Source organism: Oncorhynchus tshawytscha, linkage group LG22, assembly GCF_018296145.1.
Source record: "Oncorhynchus tshawytscha isolate Ot180627B linkage group LG22, Otsh_v2.0, whole genome shotgun sequence".
In the NCBI taxonomy this organism is placed as follows: domain Eukaryota; kingdom Metazoa; phylum Chordata; class Actinopteri; order Salmoniformes; family Salmonidae; genus Oncorhynchus; species Oncorhynchus tshawytscha.
Window position 1 is genome coordinate 18,752,999 of NC_056450.1, and position 19,159 is coordinate 18,772,157.

The 19,159-nt window shown below is 44.0% G+C and overlaps 1 protein-coding gene across 2 annotated transcripts in view; it reads left to right on the top strand.

The window, feature by feature from the left end:
* Window positions 1–19,159, top strand: part of LOC112221539 (plexin-A1-like) — a 340,982-nt gene that overhangs the window by 47,044 nt on the left and 274,779 nt on the right. For both annotated transcript variants that reach the window (XM_042303888.1, XM_042303889.1), the window contains exon 2: window positions 1,220–2,589. In XM_042303888.1, the coding sequence (XP_042159822.1) occupies window positions 1,417–2,589 (1,173 nt within the window). In that variant the 5' untranslated portion in view covers window positions 1,220–1,416. The remainder of the gene's footprint in view (window positions 1–1,219; window positions 2,590–19,159) is intronic.

Sequence of the window (19,159 nt, forward strand, 5' to 3'; positions counted from 1 at the left end):
TTATACCTGTGCTCATATTGTGCATGAGTTTCTAGTGGATAGACAATATGGTTCAAGAGAAAATAGTTAACTTAATGAAAAAAGCAACTAATCAGAAATGAAATTATTTCTATCAAATCGGCAACTCTTCCAACTACAGTATGCACTTTTTTCACATCTGCCACCAGTTGGGCACCAACATATTTACAACAAAGACATATTGACATAGTAAAATAAATAAAAGTGTATAAAAAATATATCAGGATATTTAATGCGAGAAACCTCATAGTAAACACCAATAATTTTCTTTGAGTTGATGGTTTATATTTAAGATCATGTTTTACAGTTTTGTCATTCTATTTTATATTGTAAAATCATAATATTTTATTATTTTGTATATTTTACATCCGATAAGGCTAGAGGGACAGAGATAATTACAGACACCTGTGAAAATCTGAAGTACCCAAAAAGGCCACTAGTCATGTGATAAAATGAAATAAAAACATGAAAGTTACCAAAATTCTGGTAGTTTACTGGAAAACTTCAAGTTACCAGTAATATACCCTCCCTTTGCAACCCTAGTTCTTCATTTCCAATGTAATATTTAATTTCTCATCCGGATACTTTTATAGTGTTCGCTCCATCTATTACACAGTAGTGCAATAGAAAAAATGAATGTGTATTCATACAAAGTCTGCCCCCTCTATATTCAGACCATACTGACAGCACTGAGAGTTCTCTATGTTTGAGTATAAAGGCACTTTACCTTTACTGAAGTCATTCTTTATTGTGATTGGGTGAACTTTCCGATCCCAGTACCCAGTAGGGGTGTCTTTCTAGCTGTATCTTGCATGTCCGCCTGCTCCAGTGCGGGGGGTGATGGTGATGATGCAGTCAGTGTGTGTAGAATATAAATGAGGACACACCATGGTCTGTCAAATTAAATCAAAGTTTATTGGTCACGTGCACACTGTACAGTGAAATGCTTAATGCTTAATGTAGCCTAATGCTCTGTGTTGAGTTAGTGATAGCTCTGACTGGCAGTCTGACATGCTCATTAAATGTTGTATAGGATTCCCCTTAAAGCCCTACTGTAATTAATGAATGTTTATGTATTATGACAATTTTTTGCCCTCACCGCTCTGTGTGGCTGGCAGAGCTTTTAAAACCCTAGCCAATCGATATGGAGAGAGCGTTCCCTGGTCCTGTCTCCTAATGTGGTTTTTCCTTCTGTTCGCAGGGCTGGCGGCCGAGGCTCTGGGGACGATGTTATAGACGACAGAGCAGAGACACGGAGCCCAGAGGACGCCAGGCCAGAGCTACACCACCATCCCCTCCCTTCCTTCCTTCAGCCTGGTGTAGGACAGGCACAGCTTCAGTAGAGGAAGAAGAACACACACACACTCAGGAACCTCTCCTCACCTACCAGAGCCCAACATGATCTGCCACCCCACCCCATCTCTGGGAGGCCCTCTCCTACCCTTCCTCCTCCTGTTGTCAGGGGTGTTAGCCACCATTCCCAGCAACCTCAGGACATTCTCCCCTCCAGAGGGGGGGCTCACACACCTGGTGGTCCACAACAAGACAGGTGAGGTGTATCTGGGAGCCGTCAACTGGATCTTCAAGCTGTCCAGCAACCTGACCAAGCTCCGCAACCACGTTACAGGCCCTGTGGTGGACAATGAGAAGTGTTACCCCCCTCCGGGTGTCCAATCCTGCCCTCATGAACTGGCCCAGACCAGTAACGTCAACAAGCTGCTGCTGCTGGACTACGGTCAGAACCGCCTGATCGCCTGTGGCAGCACCTCCCAAGGCATCTGCCAGTTCCTTCGGTTGGACGACCTGTTCAAGTTGGGTGAGCCGCACCACCGTAAGGAGCACTACCTGTCCAGCGTGGCCGAGGCTGGCACCATGTCTGGGGTGGTCATCGGTGGAGACGCGGCCGGGGGCGGGGGAGGGGCCGGCAAGCTGTTTGTGGGCACGCCCATCGACGGCAAGTCAGAGTACTTCCCCACGCTCTCCAGCCGCAAGCTGATGGCCAACGAGGAGAATGCCGACATGTTCAGCTTCGTCTACCAGGACGAGTTTGTCTCCTCGCAGCTCAAGATCCCCTCGGACACGCTCTCCAAGTTCCCCGCCTTCGACATCTACTACATCTACGGCTTTAGCAGCGAGCAGTTTGTCTACTATCTGACCCTGCAGCTGGATACCCAGCTCACCTCGCCCGACGCCAGCGGGGAGCAGTTCTTCACCTCTAAGATCGTCCGTCTCTGCGTGGACGACCCCAAGTTCTACTCCTACGTGGAGTTCCCCATCGGCTGCACCAAGGACGGGGTGGAGTATCGTCTGGTGCAGGACGCCTACCTCAGCCGACCCGGGAGCAAGCTGGCGCGATCGCTGGGCATCTCAGAGCAGGACGAGGTGCTGTTCACGGTGTTCGCCCAGGGCCAGAAGAACCGGGCCAAGCCCCCCAAGGAGTCAGCCCTGTGCCTGTTCACGCTGCGCCGCATCAAGGAGAAGATCAAGGAGCGTATCCAGTCCTGCTACAGGGGAGAGGGGAAACTGTCACTGCCCTGGCTGCTCAACAAGGAACTAGCCTGCATCAACTCAGTAAGTCCAACTTTCACTGTGTGTGAATGAATGATGGTTATTGTGATGATGAAGTGGACGTATTTTGGTAAAGCACCTCCTTCTGGCTGATGCTTCCGTTTCTATCTTCCTAAATCCAGTGTGTGTTGGAGAGAGACTCCTTCCGGTCTGTCCCTGAGGACTGGAGCATATGTAGGGTAGGGAGTAGAGAGTAGAGAGAGCAGACATTCAGCCCTCCTGAGAGCTGCTGTCTGTGGGGGCCTACCCATCCCAGCTAGATCTCAATTAGACACACTCACTGACTCACACCATCCACAACATTGGAGTTAGAACTCTATCCAAATAACTCAAGTCAATCAACTGAGTCACAGCGGAAGCAGCTAACCTCATAGGCCTTTTCAGATCGCAGACATATCTGTGGAGATGTCTGTCTTTTTTCTTCCTCTGACCCTCCCTCTATCCGCCCTTTCCTCCCCCTCTCTCCTCTCCCAGCATCCCACTCTATCCTCTCTCTCCTCCTGTCTCTTTATGGATGCGCCCACCTTAGCTGTGTGTTGCCACATCATTAGGCCGGTGTGTGGGATGTGCGGGCCGTCACTGTGTTAGCCGGGAGTCTTCCCGCTCTTCTGGCTCTCTTCTGGCTCTAATTGATTTATATAGTCCTGAGGCTGTCGTCTGTGGCCTAGCATGTCACCCCTGTCCCCACGGGACTCCTGGCCTGGAGGCTGCAGGCTGGGGTTGGAGTCGGGGCGGGGGCAGAGGGAAGGTCGGCGCAGGGAGGGTGAGTGTGAGCATGCATGTTTGATGCCCTAATCACCCAGGCTAGGCATAAAGGCAGGCAGGCTTCCTCTCTTCCTCTCACAGGCCAGGGGAAATACACAGAACACAGGAATCTCCTGAGTTCTCCCGTGGCTTGAACATTGAACATGGGTCACTTTGGTAATGTTTACATTGTAGAACACATCATTATATGTACAGTATAAATACAGTATACATTCTTTTTCCAGTCTATGATATTGCTCGTTCTGATATTTCTTAATTTCCTCATTTTTATTATGTGTCTATTTTTTATTGCTAGGTATTACTGCACTGTTAGAAACATAAGCATTTCGCTGCATCTGCGATAACATCTGCACATTTGTGTACACAACCAATACAATTTAATTTAATTTTGATTTGGTAGTGTCAGTCTGCCATTTCTCATGTTGCAATCCTATATAGTCTAATATGTTTTCCTCTGCTAGGGCCAGGCTAGGGCACAAGGACAGATAGATGTGAGGTTAAATGATTGGTGTGAGATAGAAGTATTTTTCTAAAGCAGGGTTTAACAGTGCCTTGAAGCAGCTCTCGTCTCCCTGGGCCTGGCTCTGTGTCGTGGACATGGGTGGGGTATTCTCTCTCTGTATCTTTCTTTTTCTCCCTCGTGCTCTCTCTCTCTCTCTCTCTCTCTCTCTCCCTTCCCCACCCCCTCACTTTCTCCCTCTCTCTCTCTAGCCTACCACGGCCGTGGAGAGGAGAAGAGAGAGGAGTAGTGGGGGCGTCTTCTCTCTGTGATTGGTGCTTGGCAGACAGTGAGCAGACAGCTCTCTAGCTTGTATTAATGGTAATAACCGTGGCTATTCTAATGGCAGGCTGGGGGCAATCTACTGAGGTAACAACGGCAGCATGCCTGACTGGCGCAGATGAAAGGATTACGCTCCCTCCCTTTCTCCCGCCCTCCGACGAGGCTCCTCCAGCGACACACACACACCACGCCGACGTCCCTTCGTCCAGCTCGTACATTATTCACTTGGACTGCGTCTGAAATGGCACCCTATTTCCTATGATGTGCATAAGTAGTGGTCAAAAGTAGTGCACTATGTCAGGAATAGGTTGCAATTTAAGAGCTAGCCCTGTCCTCACCGTCTGTTATTCAATTGTGCTCGTTAACAATCCCCCTCAAATCAGAAGCCCCTCGGCCTCACTAACACCACACACAAGCAATTCATGTCACCTTCTCTCCGAAACCACAGTGGCTTAAAGCACGCACAGGATGCGCCAACACAGCGCTGGAATATCTATTGGAACAAATGCAATAGAAACAGGGACAGATGGAGAGACGGAGACAGGGAGAGAGGGAGGGAGAGGGAGAGAGAGAGGGGGAGAGAGAGAGATGCACACAGAGGCATATGACAGACAGGCAGGCAGGCAGGAAGAGTAAGGCTGGTCAGACTGTACACTTGATGTCTCTCTTCTGCCCACCATGACTGAGTCACTATATAAGACTATGCATGATATTTAAATGAGATACAGTACATGATTGTCCTTTATTACCATCTGCTCTGGTGCTTGTGATCGATCAAGGGCATGTCATGGGGATATAACGATGATTTTATACAGCCAGACAGCCTCTCCAGGTCGTTAGCATGACCTTGGACTGTATTACTGTATTGATGATCAGAGCTCAGAGATGATTTTACACAAAGACATTCACACCCATAACGAGGGTCTTGACCACCATTTGAACTATCTGTCATGGATTCCGACATGTTTTGTCACTTCCAGTTGGAACATATCACTGATAGATTCATAATGAAGTCAGCTGAGAGAAGCTGCAGCTCAAACACACACAGTTTCAGCCTGTAGATCAGCACACTGACAGACAGATGACTAGAGTGTGAGGTTGCTGCCTGCTTGTCATGCGCTGTAATGACAGACGTAATATTGTCTCCGCTAATGACAGCTTGATATGGGCATCATGGCCGTCGCCATCTTGAAGGGAGCTATTCCAAAATGGCCCCAAGTGGCCGGCTGCTGATTTTATTAGCTCACTCAAACTCCTCCTCCTTTCCAGTTTATGGCCAGTCCATTGTAATGAAGTACTTACAGTCCGAAAGTTACGGGTCACCTTTCTTGCCAGCTGCGGGCTCATTTGCAAAGCTGTGTATTGTGTCCATAAAGACAACAGTTTTAGCATTGCTAATGAGCCTTTCAGCATGTCCTCAAAATTCATAAAATAGCAAAATAGCAGCGGCAATGAACCAGTAAAGCCTGCATTCTTTGGTGGTGTGTGGAGCTGTGTCACGTCTTCTTGGGCTGTGAAGGAGAAGCATTGGGATGCATAACAGTGTTCCTTTGCTCTGTGTATAAACAAGACTCCCATCAAATGTGTGTTCATTGTCTGGGCCACTGAGGTCTAGTAAGAACTGGAGACTGCGTTCAATATGTCTGCCCGTTGTTTTCAAGGTAATCTACTCACGTTCGCACACGCCGATTCATGAACCGTCTATATCCGGTTTATACGGACCAACATCACGTGCGGACCAGCACTTAGTGCGCACAGGGAGCAGCGCGTGCGGTGACGAAGCCATCACGTCATCAGAGAACATGGCTAGACATTGGATGTTTATAAAATGTTGCTATCTTCGGCTGTGAGTGATGGAGAAAGAATCTGCCCCAGCGACAAATTATTTGAATAATTTAATGGATGTTTTGTGCACAAAGGTGATGATTAACGTGTCTTCTAAGAAATGTTCTACTCTGACTTCTCTATGTGGCCGTCTGTAGAAACGGACTTTCTGGGCCAGGTGTCAGTTAAACTGCAGTACCGAAGCAAAACTGTAGGAGCAGTCGAAACCGTACTTCTAGACCGAAACCCTGGCTCCTTGGTCTGGGCCAGGGAGAACATTTGAGGGAAAATAGCCTCCAATAACAAACAGAGAAGGGTTGAGAGAAAGCCCTGGCCCATTCCTCTCTCCTCACGCTGAGTGCATCATTGTGTTTATTATTATGTATCAACGCTGATCACCTTGGTCGGGGATTGCAGGGCGGATGACTTGTTATTCTCTTTGACACTGTCTGATGGTTCAAAGACTTTCCTCTGTGCCAAAGCTGCTCCATTGTTTTCAGGTGTATTGTCTCGCTGTAAACCTCATCATGGTATTTCTCCATCCCACATCCCCCATGGATAGTTTTAGAATGTTTCAAGACCATATGCTCACTGGTTATACAGAGCCTTCAGAAAGCATTCACACCCCTTGACTTTGTTTCAGAATTGTGTTGTTACAGTCTGAACTTAAAATGGATTTAATCAAGTTTTTTTGTCACTGGCCTACACATAATACCCCATAATGTCAAAGTGGAATTATGCTTTTAGAATTGTTTACAAATTCATGAAAAATGAAAAGCCTAAATATCTTGAGTCTATAAATATTCAACCCCTTTGTTATGTCCAGCCTAACTAAGTTCAGGAGCAAGAATGTGTTTAACAAGTCACAAAATAAGTTGCATAGACTCATTATGTGTGCAAAAATAGTGTTTAACATGATTTCTGAACGACTACCTCCTCTCCTCTCTGTTCCCCACACATACAATTATCTGTAAGGTCCCTCAGTTGAGCAGTGAATTTCAAACATCGATTCAACCACAAAGACCAGGGAGGTTTTCCAATGTCTCGCAAAGATGGGCACCTACTGGTAGATGGGGGAAAGAAATGCAGACCTTCAATATCACTTTGAGCATGGTGAAGTTATTAATTACATGTTGGATGGTGTATCAATACACCCAGTCACTACAAAGATACAGGCGTCCATCCTAACTCCGGTCAGGGATTTCACCATGAGGCCAATGGTGACTTTAAACCAGTTACTGAGTTTATTGGCTGATAGGAACAAACTGAGGATCAAACTCATCAACAACATTGTAGTTACTCCACAATACTAACCTAACTGACAGAGTGAAAAGAAGGAAGCCTGTACAGAATAAAAATATTCCAAAACATGCATGCTTGTTTGCAACAAGGCACTAAAGTAATAATGCAAATAATGTGTCAAAGCAATTAACTTTGTTCTGAATACAATGTGTTATGTTTGGGGCAAATCCAATACAACACATCACTGATTACCACTCTTCATATTTTAAAGCATGGTGGTGGCCTCATCATGTTATGGGTATGCTTGTCATCGGCAAGGACTAGGGAGTCTTTCAGGATTAAAAATAAACAAATAGAGCTAAGCACAGGCAAACTCCTAGAGGACAGCCTGGTTCAGTCTGCTTTCCACCAGACACTGGGAGATGAATTCAACTTTCATCAGGACAATAACCTAAAACACAAGGCAAAATCTACTCTGGAGTTGCTTACCAAGAAGACAGTGAATGTTCCTGAGTGGCAGTTTTGAATGAAATCTGCTAGAGAATATATGGCAAGACTTGAAAATGGTTGTCTAGCAATGATCAACAACCAATTTGATAGAGCTTGAAGAATTCTGAAAATAATAATGAGCAAATATTGTACAATCCAGGTGTGCAAAACTCTTAGATACTTACCCAGAAAAACTCACAGCTGTAATCGCTGCCAAAGGTGATTCTAACACGTATTTACTCAGCGGTGTGACTACTTATGTAAATGACCTAGTTCTGTATTTAATTTTCAATACATTTGCAAACCTTTCTAACAGCATTTTCACTTTGTCATTATGTGTAGATGGGTGAAAAAATAAATATTTATTCCATTTAGAATTCAGGCTGTAACACAACAAAATGTGGAATAAGTCAAGTGGTATGTATACTTTCTGAAGGCTCTGTATGTTCTCAGTTCAAGCGCCCCTGTCTTTAGCATGCTAGCCAACCATAGCCCCCACCCCAGTGGCAGGGTTAGGCAGCCGTACCATGGCATCCAAGGAAAGGCCAACCATAGCCCCCACCCCAGTGGCAGGGTTAGGCAGCCGTACCATGGCATCTAAGGAAAGGCCAACCATAGCCCCCACCCCAGTGCCAGGGTTAGGCAGCCTTACCATGGCATCCAAGGAAAGGCCAACCATAGCCCCCACCCCCCACCCCAGTGGCAGGGTTAGGCAGCCGTACCATGGCATCCAAGGAAAGGCCAACCATAGCCCCCACCCCAGTGCCAGGGTTAGGCAGCCGTACCATGGCATCTAAGGAAAGGCCAACCATAGCCCCCACCCCAGTGCCAGGGTTAGGCAGCCTTACCATGGCATCCAAGGAAAGGCCAACCATAGCCCCCACCCCAGTGCCAGGGTTAGGCAGCCGTACCATGGCATCCAAGGAAAGGCCAACCATAGCCCCCACCCCAGTGCCAGGGTTAGGCAGCCTTACCATGGCATCCAAGGAAAGGCCAACCATAGCCCCCAGTGCCAGGGTTAGGCAGCCGTACCATGGCATCCAAGGAAAGGGCAACCATGAGGGTGTCTCGGGAAGCTCTCTCCCTCCCAGTCCCAGGCCATTCGATTATACAGACACAAAGATAAATCAGGCCATCAGGAGAGGATAAATCTGTATGCAAAGACACGTTGCTCCTCTGCTACAGGGCTGCTGTGCTAACTGGGAGCGATAAGAATGCTAGCATCACTCATCCCAGTAAATCAGATTAAATTGTATTATCACATGCTTCGTAAACAGGTGTAGACTTACAGTGAAATGCTTCCTTCCCAACAATGCTTGGTAAAAAAAAAAGTTACATATATATTATATCATTCATGGACTATGTTTTAAATGCTTATAAAGTGTGGAACATTTTCCTGTTTCAAAGATATGTTGTTCAAAACGAGCTGTTCGGTTACCTACTACTCTGCCCCTCAGTGACTGCCAGCAGCAGCAGCTCCGCCCCCGTGGGTGCATAGGCCATTCGAACATTGCTTGGATTGTTTTGACAGCTATTTTCTATGAGGGGAAACTGCAGCATAAATTCTAACAGCACAAAGTAAATGGACTGTCCTGGGATGCTCAAATGTGCAGAACTTCTGGGTCTGCTCCTGTCTCCCTCCCCCAATGAGTCCCTCGTTCCAGAGGTCCTATTTCCGCACATGAGACTAGATCTGCTCTATCAGGTACAGATGGCGCTAAAGCAAAAAGATCATTGTAAGGAACTTATAAACAATCATAACAGTCACGGGAGACTGGGACCTGATCAACCGGTCAACTACATCCAACAAGAGTCGGACAGCGGGATATACTAGCTAGAACCTTGGTAAAAAATTAACCATGGCCAATTTTGTTCCCCCCTCCCATGTTGTTCACCAGGTTCTACTGTTGACAGGGTGACATGTTGTGTGGACTAAACACATAAAACCAGGTGTATCACAAAGCATGATCAAAATAATTAGCCAGATACAGTAATTTTGATATAGTTTTTGGGTCAAATGTTTGGGTCAAATCTAAATTTGATAAGCAGGTAGCTTGCTAGCTAGTTAGCTTCCATGACAATTTCATGTCTTTCTAAACTAATATCTGACTAACGTGGAAATATGAAGTTATTTCAGAGGGAAAGTTACCTGGCTAGCGCATCATGCTTTGTGACATTATGTTAGCTAATTATCCCTAGTTAGATAATGTGTTTTCACTTATTGCCATTTTCTGTCACCAAGGGAGTACCCCAAGGCTCGATCCTAGGCCCCACGCTCTTCTCAATTTACATCAACAACATAGCTCAAACAGTAGGAAGCTCTCTAATCCATTTATATGCAGATGATACAGGCTTATACTCAGCTGGCCCCTCCCCGGATTTTGTGTTAAACGCTCTACAACAAAGCTTTCTTATTGTCCAATACGTTTTCTCGCCCTTAACTTGTTATGGCTGCAATCCCGTTTAACGGGATAATTGTCATCAACAACCGCTGAATAGCATAGCGCTACATTCAATAAATATTACAAAAAATATTTATATTCATGAAATCACAAGTGCAATATAGGAAAACACAGCTTAGCCTTTTGTAAATCCACCTGTCGTGTCAGATTTTAAAATTATGCTTTACAGCGAAAGCAATCCAAGCGTTTGTGTAAGTTTATCGATCGCTCGATAAAACATTAAGTACACTTAGCATCTAGTAGCTCGGTCACGAAAATCAGAAGCAATCAAATGAATTGTTTGCCTTTGATGATCTTTGGATGTTTTCACTCACGAGACTCCCAGTTAAACAATAAATGTTCCTTTTGTTCCATAAAGATTATTTTTATATCCAAAATACCTCCGTTTGTTTGGCGCGTTATGTTCAGAAATCCACAGGAAAGAGCGGTCACGACAACGCAGACAAATTCAAAATAGTTTCCGTAATGTCCACAGAAACATGTCAAATGTTTTTTATAATCAATCCTCAGGTTGTTTTTAAAATATATAATCGATAATATATCAACCGCAACGGTCTTGTTCTGTAGGAGAGGGAACGGCAATGTCTGCCCAAACTCTGTTGCGCGAGCAAAACTCATGCGAACACTTGACGCGATGTTATCGTTCTGGCTCATTTTTCAAAATAAAAGCCTGAAAATATTCAAAATAGAAGCCACCTCCTAGTTTGATATTCCTCAGGGTTTCGCCTGCAATATCAGTTCTGTTATACTCACAGACAATATTTTGACAGTTTTGGAAACTTGTCGTGGAGATTTCCTGTATTACCAAATCTTGAGAGAGCAAACCACACGCAAGTCAGAGTTATTATGAAGTTAATCTTTAATTATATGAGCTCCATCACAACCCTATGACTCTCAGATCAATTCAGTATCTATAAACCCTTTATAGCAAAGACACACATAGCCAGACAGCATTGGCTATAAATTATCGTTCAGCTTTGGTCTCCTAAACTAAGTTCTTACCTCGATCTTGGTACCACTTAGCACCAATAACATTACCTCATCCAATGGCATATATCAAATACACCCCCTGGACAAGATCACAGAGAGACGTAACTGGCACACAGATATTGTGGAGCCACCTAACTGGTTCCCCATTCTTATCACACCATCCCTTCACATGGTTTAGGAATAGTTTACAGACACATTCACAGATAAGACTAACCTTTCCCTTCTCTGGGGCCCAATGTGACTAAGCCCTAGTCAGAGAAGGGATAACTGCAAACTGCAAACAGTATTATCCAAAAGAAGACATTCTGATGACAAATATCTCACATAAGCATGCTATAAAAATACAACATCTTTTTTATCAATGTTACCTAACTAATTCTGATTCTGCCCCAACAAACTTTAGAGTCCAATACTAATAATAATATGCATATATTAGCAACTGAGACTGAGGAGCTGGCCGTTACAATGGGCACCTTTTCATCCAAGCTACTCAATACTGCCCCTGCAGCCATAAGAAGTTAACCTTGTTCTGAACACCTCCAAAACAAAGGTCATGTGGTTTGGTAAAAAGAATGCCCCTCTCCCCAACGGTGTGATTACTACCTCTGAGGGTTTAGAGCTTGAGGTAGCCTCATACAAGTACTTGGGAGTATGGCTAAATGGTACACTGTCCTTCTCTCAGCACATATCACAGCTGCAGGCTAAGGTTAAATCTAGACTCGTAATTTCTCCCCTTTCACCACAGCTGCCAAACTAACCCTGATTCAGATGACCATCCTATCCATGCTAGATTACAGAGATGTAATTTGAAGATCAGCAGGTAAGGGTGCTCTCGAGCGGCTAGATGTTCGTTTACCATTCGTCCATCAGATATTCCACCAATGCTCCTTATAGGACACATACAATAACTGCACTCTATACTCCTCTGTAAACTGGTCATCTCTGTATACCCGTCCAAGACCTACTGGTCGATGCTTATTTATAAAACCCTCTTAGGCCTCACTCCCCCCTATCTGAGATATCTACGGAAGCTCTCATCTGCCACATACAACACCCGTTCTGCCAGTCACATTCTGTTAAAGGTCCCCAAAGCACACACATCCCTGGGTCGCTCCTCTTTTCAGTTCGCTGCAGCTAGCGACTGGAACGAGCTGCAAAAAACACAACTTTTATCTCCATCTCTTCATTCAAAGACTCAATCATGGACACTCTTACTGACAGTTGCGGCTGCTTCGTGTGATATATTGTTGTTTCCACCTTCTTTCTCTTTGTCTGTGAGCAATAATGTTTGTACCATGTTGTGTTGCTACCATGTTGTTGTCATGTTGTGTTGCTACCATTCTGTGTTTTCATGTGTTACTGCCATGCTATGTTGCCATTCTATATTGTAGGTCTCTCTTTATGTAGTGTTGTGGTGTCTCTCTTGTCGTGATGTGCTTTGTCCTATATTTTAATTTGATAAATTTTTAAAAATCCTAGCCCCCATCCCCACAAGAGGTCTTTTGCCTTCTGGTAGGCCGTCATTGTAAATAAGAATTTGTTCTTAACTGACTTGCCTAGTTAAATAAAGTGGTGTCTACTAGTAACCACAGCCACAAATTCTTCAAATAGCTAATTCTTCAAATAGCTATATCGTAAAAATTCATGAAAATATAAGGTTCATATAAGGTTAGGGTTAGGCTTAAGGTTAGCAGTGTGGTTAATGTTAGGGTTAAGGTTATGTTTAAAATCCCTTGTTTGTTCGTGAGCTGGCTGCTTGTTCTAAATAGTATAATCTAGTCTGTTCTAAACAGTGGCGGCATGTGCAGCAGTGGTCTCTTGGTTTTTGACATTCAACGGTGAAATAGGTGTTTATGCTGTTGATTTCAACATCTGAACAAAGTGGACAGGCCAACATGCTGTTCAAACAGTTGGAGACCGACAGAAGGGTTTGTTCATAACACTGCAACTGTTCTGCCTTGATAGCTAGCAAATAGATCCAAGTTGGCTAAACTTGAAATATAAAGATTAGCTGGCTACTCGCTAGTACGTGGGCTTGTGCTTGAGAGATTGTTTATGAAACCTGTGTTCATTTTCTACAATGCCTGCTACAAGAAGTTAGTTATTATTAGCAAATGTGCATTATGCATTGTTCTGGTTAAATTGGTAACAAAAAGGTCATTTTAATAGGCACACTTGAACGCCAGATCAGTGATTATTGTAAAAAAGCAGGTTAAACTATTTGGATAAAATTATTAAATAATTAGTGGGTGGCCCATCAGAGAGTCTAGGAGGGAGGTGTTCAGTCCCAGGGTCCTGAGCTTAGTGATGCACTTGCAGGGCGCTATGGTGTTGAACGGTGAGCTATTGTCAATGAACAGCATTCTCACGTAGGTGTTCCTCTTGTCCAGGTGGGACAGGGCAGTGTGGAGTGCAATAGATATCGCGTCATCTGTTGGGGCGGTATATGATTTGGAGTGGATCCAGGGTGTCTGGGATGATGGTGTTGATGTGAGCCATGACCAAGTTTTCAAAGCATTTCATGGCAACAGATGTGAGTGCTACGGTGTGATAGTTCATTTAGACAGGTTACATTCTTCTGCACAGGGACTATGGTGGTTGGCTTGAAACATATATGTATTACAGACTGGGTCAGGGAGAGGTTGAACATGTCAATGAAGACACTTGCCAGCTGGTCAGCACATGCTTTGAGTATGCATCCTGATAATCGGTAATTGTGAATGTTAACCTGTTTAATGGTCTTACTCACATCAGCTATGGAGAGCGATCACATAGTCACATATCCATAACAGCTGGTGCTCTCATGCATGGTTCAGTGTTGCTTGCCTTGACGTGAGCATAGAAGGAATTTAGCTCATCTGGTAGGCTTTCATCACTGGGCAGATCGCAATTGGGTTAAGATCCTCTCATCAGGACAAATGTTATTCAAATGAAGCCTGCTTGACTGGCTGCATGGCTGGCAGTGCTAGACATGTGTGCACTGAGATGAAACCGTGCACAATCTATCCCTCACAAGAGATGTAATTTCAAATCAATAACTCAGCTAGTTAACTGGGTCTTAGTGAAAATGACCTTCCACTCTCAACCTTTCACCGTCTGCAAAGTGTGTGTAGGTTGCAAATCTCCTAACGAGCCAAGGCTTTAAGTGCACCCGATCTAATTGTGTGTAATTATTTATTGATGTGTGTGTGTGTGGAGTGTATAGGGAGTGTGGGTGGGTGGGGGGCTGTTATCACTTAGAGCTATGGAGCTATTTACCAGCTGTGATGGTGAGTACAGCTGTATTTGTTGTTTCCTGTGGCGCTGTGCGATGAGATGGATCCAGAAAACATTAGTCTATTTCATATAAAGCAGCAGCAAAGAGAGTTGGCGCCAGGCAATGGGCCGCTCCGCTCCGAGAGGACTATTCCCTGGGACACGGCTGGGAATATACAGTCCACTACCATCACAATCTCAGCTTCTCTCCCAATTCTTCCTGCTTCCCACAAAATTAAGCCAGTGGTGATGCTTTGGCTTTAAACTGCTGTTATCCACTTTAATGTTATTTTGTCTTGAGTGGCTGGGGCATTCTGAAGAGCTTGCGGCAGCCTCAAATGAAATTCAAAACCCATTTTGTGTAGACTTGTAGGCTGTGGCATCCATCTCCTAGGGACAGTGAAGACTGAGCCCATCTCTCCCCACATCTGGAACACATCATGTTGTTGTTTTCAAGTGGTGGATATGGACCATTATTATCCCCTATCATTGTTTTTTTGACCTTGCTTTGGATCAGCAATCAAGGAGATATTGTCAAAATGGAGAATAGATCACCACAGAAATGATATTAAGTTATTTCTGTTTTGTCAATTACATCTGTCGATCAGTTCTAATTGAGCATTATGGATTATAAATGTCAGAGATGGAGAGAAACATCTGAAAAGATAAGGTCTTTAACAACCATGTGCAGTAGGGTTGAATGGCAGGAACCCGGTTACCAAGATTGACCAGGAATTTTACCACCCAAAACCATTCAGATGGTGGTAGACTACAACAGTTAATTATTCACACCCATAACCATTCAGATGGCAGTAGACTACAACAGTTAATTATTCACACCCATAACCATTCAGATGGCAGTAGGCTACAACAGTTAATTATTCACACCCATAACCATTCAGATGGCAGTAGACTACAACAGTTAATTATTCACACCCATAACCATTCAGATGGCAGTAGACTACAACAGTTAATTATTCACACCCATAACCATTCAGATGGCAGTAGGCTACAACAGTTAATTATTCACACCCATAACCATTCAGATGGCAGTAGACTACAACAGTTAATTATTCACACCCATAACCATTCAGATGGTGGTAGGCTACAACAGTTAATTATTCACACCCATAACCATTCAGATGGTGGTAGGCTACAACAGTTAATTATTCACACCCATAACCATTCAGATGGTGGTAGGCTACAACAGTTAATTATTCACACCCATAACCATTCAGATGGTGGTAGGCTACAACAGTTAATTATTCACACCCATAACCATTTCATCTTGGTGAAGAGAAGTGAAGGCCTTCTGCATCTCATTCTAGTCCTATGTTATTCAAGGATGTCAGAATGATGAGATAAGGACAACAAAACGTATTTCATTTAACTGATGAAAGGAGGAAGGAATGAAGCAACAATAGAGAGAGAAAGAGGAGGTAGGCTAATAACATCAGGGGAAATATTGTGAAAGGTATATATGTGTCAGCCTAATAATTATGTGAAGAGGCTCTATTATATTTAAACATTCAAATATTGTAACTTTGTATACCGCATGTGCTGCACCAGAATCACCAGAATCACATGTTCTCTCCCAGCTTCATGGTTTGAACGATGTGCGTAATTCCAGTCCATATAATACAGTATAATACAATACAGTAATACAGTCCACACTCAAAAATATTAGCTTACTGGAGCTTGTTTCATTTATTTACCCAAGAGAGCATATAGCTAGCTACATGGGTTAAGGGTTGTAGGTCTCATTAAATGTCTTTAATGTAGGTCTCATTAAATGTCTTTAATGTAGGTCTCATTAAATGTCTTTAATGTAGGTCTCATTAAATGTCTTTAATATAGGGCTCATTAAATGTCTTTAATATAGGGCTCATTAAATGTCTTTAATGTAGGTCTCATTAAATGTCTTTAATATAGGGCTCATTAAATGTCTTTAATGTAGGTCTCATTAAATGTCTTTAATGTAGGTCTCATTAAATGTCTTTAATGTAGGTCTCATTAAATGTCTTTAATATAGGGCTCATTAAATGTCTTTAATGTAGGTCTCATTAAATGTCTTTAATGTAGGGCTCATTAAATGTCTTCAATATAGGGCTCATTAAATGTCTTTAATGTAGGTCTCATTAAATGTCTTTAATGTAGGGCTCATTAAATGTCTTTAATGTAGGGCTCATTAAATGTCTTTAATGTAGGGCTCATTAAATGTCTTTAATGTAGGGCTCATTAAATGTCTTTAATGTAGGGCTCATTAAATGTCTTTAATGTAGGTCTCATTAAATGTCTTTAATGTAGGGCTCATCAGGCTCAGGTAGCATCAGGCTCAGGTAGCATCAGGCTCAGGTAGCATCAGACTAGAGTTTTCATGCTGATCAAAGCTCTAATCAAATCCAGACATATTTATGTGTTTTATAATGCTTTAGTTATGACACGTCTGGTTTTGTTGGGAAATACCGGGTTACCTAGGAGAAAAGGGAAAAACCCCTCATGTGCAGGCCAGAGTTTCCAGTTGTAGATTCCTGGACACATGTTGGAGTCAGTTGGATATCCTCACTGGCAGCCTCACAACCCTTCGCACGGCTCAAACATTCAAGTATGTTGCTTTGCTTATGGAAACAAATTGTTGTTCTTGGCTGATGTTAATGTGAAATGCAACAACTCTGTTCCAAGATGGTTATGCAAACAGTATTTGTTAAAAAGAAAAAAAGATTGGGCCAAGCCTTCCCCAGTCTCTGCTGTGGCAGTCTCACAGTCATTATTCTCTCCAGTATAATACACAGTTTGTTATTTGTCTCTGTTAGCACGAAGTCTCAGATTGCGTTCTAAACGGCACCCTTTACCCTATAGTGCACTAGTTTTGACCAGATTCCCATTACCCTGTTAAAAGGTAGTGCACTAAATAGGGAATAGGATGCCATTTGGGCCACAACCTCCGTCTTAGCTACTTTCTACGTTGTAGGCAGTAGCAGTAACTCCCTGCTCTAGCGGCAAACTGTGCTGTTCTGTTAGCATGTGACTCTCAGCTGAAAAGCCCTAGCCTGAGCTAGTCTCATACATGGAGAGTAGCAGTAGCAGTAGCTCCCAGCTCTATAGCCTCAGCCTCATCTAGCCTACTGTCATGTATGGGGAAAGTAGCAGTAGCTCCTCTTGTCTACTAGAGGCGTCACCCTAGTCCTTCACCCTGAGTGAAAAAGGGCTCTCCTGATTCCTCTGTTGTCATGGCGTTGGGAGTTGGGAGTTGGCAGGCGCTGGGTGAGGGGCATTATGGGATGTGGAGGACTTTCTGCTGCCATGATGAATGGAGTCTAATGAACTCCCTCTCCTCAGCGTGGAGAGAGAGACAGACACAAATGGATACTTATTCAGAACTCATTAAGCCACGGCACTGTTTGAAAACGTCAACAGAGATTACAAGAACTATGTATGCGTGTGTATTTGCGTGTGACCTCCTCTGCCACCATGCAGCACGGAGAGCCCAGCTATGCTGTGTAACAGTCCCAAACTCAGTTCAGGGAGGGCTTTAGTAATTGGATTAGAGTTGGCTGGATGGGTTTATTTTAGATTATACTGATCGTAATCCAAAGCATTTGCTTGGCCAACATGGTTAAAAGCATCAACTAACTGTGCTGTATTACATGAAAACATGATGTTTGTTTTCAACCTCATTCTCCTAGGTGTTCGACCACATTCTCCTAGGTGTTCGACCACATTCTCCTAGGTGTTCGACCACATTCTCCTAGGTGTTCGACCACATTCTCCTAGGTGTTCAACCACATTCTCCTAGGTGTTCGACCACATTCTCCTAGGTGTTCGACCACATTCTCCTAGGTGTTCAACCACATTCTCCTAGGTGTTCAACCACATTCTCCTAGGTGTTCAACCACATTCTCCTAGGTGTTCAACCACATTCTCCTAGGTGTTCAACCACATTCTCCTAGGTGTTCGACAACAATCTCCTAGGTGTTCGACCACATTCTCCTAGGTGTTTAACCACATTCTCCTAGGTGTTTAACCACATTCTCCTAGGTGTTCAACCACATTCTCCTAGGTGTTCAATCACATTCTCCTAGGTGTTCGACCACATTCTCCTAGGTGTTCGACCACATTCTCCTAGGTGTTCAATCACATTCTCCTAGGTGTTCAACCATTCTCCTAGGTGTTCAACCACATTCTCCTTGGTGTTCAACCACATTCTCCTAGAGAGACTACGGAAGGCGGTTGATGAAAAACTGAGGGAAATCCAGGCTGGTTTCAGGAACAGAAGATCTTGCGTAGACCAAATTGCCACCCTTTATGAGGATTATTCCATTGACTGGAACTCTCCTGTCTGCGTCAATTTCATTGGCGTTTGATAGTATAGATTGAGAGATGATGTGGGGACTTGTGGCACGTTCTGGAATCCCACCCAAATACATCAATATAATCAAGCACACCTACCAAGGAATGCAGTGCCAAGTCCTCCACGATGGAAGTCCATCGGAGAAGTTTGAAGTCCTTACCGGGATGCGGCAGGGCTGCTTTCTCTCACCCTTTCTCTTCCTCCAGTGCATCGCCTGGTTAAATACAAGTAGATTGATTGGGGAAATGAAAACCAGGTGTGTATAGAAACAAGACAAAACAAATGGATATATGAAAAACGGAGCGGCGATGGCTAGAAAGCCGGTGACGTCGATCGCCGAACGCCGCCCGAACAAGGAGGAGGAGCTTCGGCAGAAGTCGTGGCAAAGAGCAACATGTAACACCCTGAAGAAGA